The sequence below is a fragment of the Leucoraja erinacea genome, unplaced genomic scaffold (genome assembly GCF_028641065.1).
Source record: "Leucoraja erinacea ecotype New England unplaced genomic scaffold, Leri_hhj_1 Leri_837S, whole genome shotgun sequence".
NCBI classification, from domain to species: Eukaryota; Metazoa; Chordata; class Chondrichthyes; order Rajiformes; family Rajidae; genus Leucoraja; species Leucoraja erinaceus.
The window spans coordinates 42501-47500 of record NW_026576770.1 but is presented as its reverse complement, the minus strand read 5'-3'; the positions used below and the strand labels follow the sequence as shown (position 1 = coordinate 47500).

Sequence of the window (5000 nt, the reverse complement as noted above, 5' to 3'; positions counted from 1 at the left end):
AAGGGCCGAATAGCCTACTCCTGCACCTAATTTCTATGTTTCTATGGTCCTGACCTCCCATCCACCTCATTGTGACCCTCGGACTATCCTTGATCGGATTTTGCTGGCTTTACCTTGCACTAAACGTTATTCCCTTCTCCTGTATCTGTTCACTGTGGACGGCTCGATTGTAATCATGTATTGTCTTTCCGCTGACTGGTTAGCACGCAACAAAAGCTTTTCACTGTACCTCGGTACACGGGACAATAAACTCAACTCAACTGAACTGCGGGACCCATGGAGACAACCGGAGAAATCTTGGGAAAGCGGGAATGCTGAGTGCTGTCGGGGGGGGGGAGAGTAATGGAGACCAGCTTCAAAGGGCTAGTATATGTACGATGGGCCGAACAGCCTCTTCCGGTTACCGTGTGATTCCTGGACCCCAGATAATGGAACGTTCAAACCGGCGTTCCTTGGGGAACGAAGAATTTGGGATTTGAGGAAGGGTTGGGACTTACCTGCTCCTGGAATAGACTGGAAATGCTGGAGTAACTCAGCGGGACAGGCAGTGTCTCTGGAGAGAAGGAATGGGTGACGTTTCAGGTCGAGACCCAAGGGTCTCGACCCAAAACATCTCCCATTCCTTCTCTCCAGAGACACTGCCTGTCCCGCTGAGTTACTCCAGCACTTTGTGTCTATCTTGGGTTTAAACCAGCGTCTGCAGTTCCTTCTCACACACTCACCTACACTGCCCACAATCAGCACCTTTCCCAGGAACAGCAAGAAGTCCGTCACCTTATCCAGGACAGCCACTCTGCGGGGAAAGATGCAACACAGGTTAACATAGAAACATAGAAAATAGGTGCAGGAGTAGAGGCCATTCGGCCCTTCGAGCCTGCACCATTCGCCATTCAATATGATCATGGCTGATCATCCAACTCAGTATCCTGTACCTGCCTTCTCTCCATATCCCCCTGATCCCTTTAGCCACAAGGGCCACATCTAACTCCCTCTTAAATATAGCCAATGAACTGTGGCCTCAACTACCTTCTGTGGCAGAGAATTCCAGAGATCCACCACTCTCTGTGTGAAAAATGTTTTCCTCATCTCGGTCCTAAAAGATTTCCCCTTTATCCTTAAACTGTGTGACCCCTTGTCCTGGACTTCCCCAACATCGGGAACAATCTTCCTGCATCTAGCCTGTCCAACCCCTTAAGAATTTTGTAAGTTTCTATAAGATCCCACCTCAATCTTCTAAATTCTAGCGAGTACAAGCCGAGTCTATCCAGTCTTTCTTCATAAGACCGTCCTGCCATCCCAGGAATCAGTCTGGTGAACCTTCTCTGTACTCCCTCTATGGCAATAATGTCTTTCCTCAGATTTGGAGACCAAAACTGTACGCAATACTCCAGGTGTGGTCTCACCAAGACCCTGTACAACTGCAGTAGAACCTCCCTGCTCCTATACTCAAATCCTTATGCTATGAATGCTAACATACCATTCGCTTTCTTCACTGCCTGCTGCACCTGCATGCCTACTTTCAATGACTGGTGTACCATGACACCCAGGTCTCGCTGCATCTCCCCTTTTCCTAATCGGCCACCATTCACAATTTAACGATTCACAGCCGAAGCCACTGGGCCCCGCGACACATGTCTGACCCCCCCCCCCCCTCCCGGAGTGAGTTCATAAATGCATCGGGGATAGCAGCAGAATCAGGCCATTCGACCTCAGAATTAAAGGTGGACAAAAATGCTGGAGAAACTCAGCGGGTGAGGCAGCATCTATGGAGCGAAGGAATAGGTGACGTTTCGGGTCGAGACCCTTCTTCAGACTGATGTGGGGATGGGGGGAGAAGAAAGGGAGAGGTGGAGACAGTGGGCTGTGGGAGAGCTGGGAAGGGGAGGGGAAGGAGGGAGAAAGCAGGGACTACCTGAAATTGGAGAAGTCAATGTTCATACCTCTGGGGTGTAAACTACCCAAACGAAATATGAGCTGCTCCTCCCATATGCAGTGGAACTCAAAAATTATACTCAGAATGAAAGGATGTTCTATTGGGACCAATATTCCTCACACTGACCAACATGCCTCATCTACACTCGAACAGTGAAAGACCTTGATAGAGTGGATGTGGAGAGGATGTTTCCACTAGTGGGAGAGTCTAGGACCAGAGGGCACAGCCTCAGAATTAAAGGACGTTCCTTTAGGAAGGAGATGAGGAGGAATTTCTTTAGCCAGAGGGCGGTGAATCTGTGGAATTCTTTGCCACAGACGGCTGTGGAGGCCACAAGTCAGTGGATATATTTAAGGCAGAGATAGATAGATTGTTGATTAGTACGGGTGTCAGGGGTTATGGGGAGAAGGCAGGAGAATGGGGTTAGGAGGGAGAGATAGATCAGCCGTGATTGAATGGCGGAGTAGACTCGATGGGCCGAATGGCCTAATTCTGCTCCTATCCCGTGTGACTGAGGATCACCCACCTCAACACGTTCCTCATCAGCAGAAAGAAAGCTTCTTTGGCCGACGTACAGAAGTTTTTACCATAAATGGCAATCTGTGGGATAGAAGGACAATCAATTAGTGCCCACAGAGTCTGTAGGGAACAGGCCCTTCAGCCCATCGAGTCAGTGCCGACCAACAACCTCCCATTGACCCCGACCCCATGTCACTCTCTCCAAAGACAATCACAGAGTGCTGGAGTAACTCAGCGGGTCAGGCAGCATCTATGGGGCTAAGGAAATAGGCAACGTTTCGGGCCGAAACCCGGAAGGGTTTCGGCCCGAAACGTTGCCTATTTCCAGAAGGATTTCGGCCCGAAACGTTGCCTATTTCCTTCGCTCCATAGATACTGCTGCACCATAACTGAGTGGGTCAGGCAGCATCTGTGGAGAACATGGATAGCTGACGTTTCACAGAGTGCTGGAGTAACTGAGTGGGTCAGGCAGCATCTGTGGAGAACATGGATAGGTGACGTTTCACAGAGTGCTGGAGTAACTCAGCGGGTCAGGCAGCATCTGTGGAGAACATGGATAGGTGACGTTTCACAGAGTACTGGAGTAACTCAGCGGGTCAGGCAGCATCTGTGGAGAACATGGATAGGTGACGTTTCACAGAGTGCTGGAGTAACTCAGCGGGTCAGGCAGCATCTGTGGAGAACATGGATAGGTGACGTTTCACAGAGTGCTGGAGTAACTCAGCGGGGCAGGCAGCATCTGTGGAGAACATGGATAGGTGACGTTTCACAGAGTACTGGAGTAACTCAGCGGGTCAGGCAGCATGCCTGGAGTGAAATAATGGGTGACGTTTCTGGTCGAGACCCTTCTTCAGACCCACACTATCATCACTTCCCCCACACTCCACCCCTCACACACACACACACACACACACACACAGGTTTAAGGTGAGAGGGGGAAAGATTTAACAGGAACCTGAGGGGTAACGTTTTCACACAGAGGGCGGTGGGTGGATGGAACGAGCTGCCAGAGGAGGTAGTTGAAGCTGGTAGTCTAACAATCTTTAAAACACTTTTAGACAGGTCCACGGAAAGGACAGGTCTAGAGGAATACGGGCCAAACGCTGGCAGGTGGGACTAGTGTAGATGCGGCATGTTGGTCAGTATGGTCAAGTTGGGCCGAAGGGCCTGTTTCTGTGTAGCATGGCCCCAACAGCCATCATGTTCTTGTCCCACCCGACCCAACGTTGACCCTAACCCGACCTCAGCACCAAACAACCCCCCAGACCCACCCCAGGCATCACGGTGGTGCAGCGGGTAGAGCTGCTGCCTCACAGCGCCAGAGACCAGGGTTCAATCCTGACTACGGGTGCTGTCTGTACGGAGTTTGCACGTTCTCCCCGTGACCTGCGTGGGTTTTCTCCGGGTGCTCCGGTTTCCTCCCACACTCCAAAGACGTGCGGGTCTGTAGGTTAATTGTCTTGGTGTAAATGTAAATTGTCCCCAGTGTGTGTAGGATAGTGTTAGTGTGCGGGGATCGCTGGTCGGTACGGACTCAATGGGCCGAAGGGCCTGTTTCCGCGCTGTATCTCTAAACTAAACTAAAAAAATAAAGCCAGTAAAGTCCGATCAAGGATAGTCCGAGGGTCTCCAATGATGTAGATGGGAGGTCAGGACCGCTCTCTAGTTGGTGAGAGGACGGTTCAGTTGCCTGATAACAGCCGGGAAGAAACTGTCCCTGAATCTGGAGGTGTGTGTGCGTTTCCACACTTCTGTACCTCTCTCTTCCCTCTGCCCTAACCCTCAGTCTGAGGAAGGGTCTCGGCTCGCATTTATATCAAGAGGGCTTGTATACAAACACAGGCATGTGATGTTGAGGCTCTATAAGGTGCTGGTCAGGCAGCATTTGGAATATTGTGAGCAGTTTTGGGCCCCGTATCTGAGGAAGGATGTGCCGGCTCGGGAGAGGGTCCAGAGGAGGTTTACAAGAATGATCCCAGGAATGAGTGGGTTAACGTACGATGAGCGTTTGTCGGCGCTGGGCCTGTACTCGCTGGAGTTTAGAAGGGATGAGGGGGGACCTCATTAAAACGTACAGAATAGTGAAAGGCCTGGATAGAGGGGATGTGGAGAGGATGTTTCCACTAGTGGGAGAGTCTAGGACCAGAGGGCACAGCCTCAGAATTAAAGGACATTCATTTAGGAAGGAGATGAGGAGGAATTTCTTTAGCCAGAGGGTGGTGAATCTGTGGGATTCTTTGCCACAGACGGCTGTGGAGGCCACAAGTCAGTGGATATATTTAAGGCAGAGATAGATAGATTGTTGATTAGTGCGGGTGTCAGGGGTTATGGGGAGAAGGCAGGAGAATGGGGTAAGGAGGGAGAGATAGATCAGCCTTGATTGAATGGCGGAGTAGAGTAGATGGGCCGAATGGCCTAATTCTGCAATTCCTTCTGACCTTATCATCCGAAACGTAAACTGGACATCACTGTGTTTGCCGCGGCCACGTGACGTGGACTCACCATGATGTAGGCGTTCCGGTTCAGGAACTTGATGAATTTCTCCAGG

The 5000-nt window shown here is 50.8% G+C and overlaps 1 protein-coding gene across 1 annotated transcript in view; it reads right to left on the bottom strand.

The window, feature by feature from the left end:
- LOC129694876 (choline transporter-like protein 5) overlaps positions 1-5000 on the bottom strand; it is a gene marked incomplete at its 5' end in the record, with an annotated part of 50871 nt that overhangs the window by 6412 nt on the left and 39459 nt on the right. The window contains 3 exon segments of the mRNA XM_055631633.1: positions 723-793; positions 2460-2533; positions 4955-5000. The exon segment at positions 4955-5000 is cut by the window's right edge and continues 58 nt beyond it. Of these exon segments, the coding sequence (XP_055487608.1) occupies positions 723-793; positions 2460-2533; positions 4955-5000 (191 nt within the window).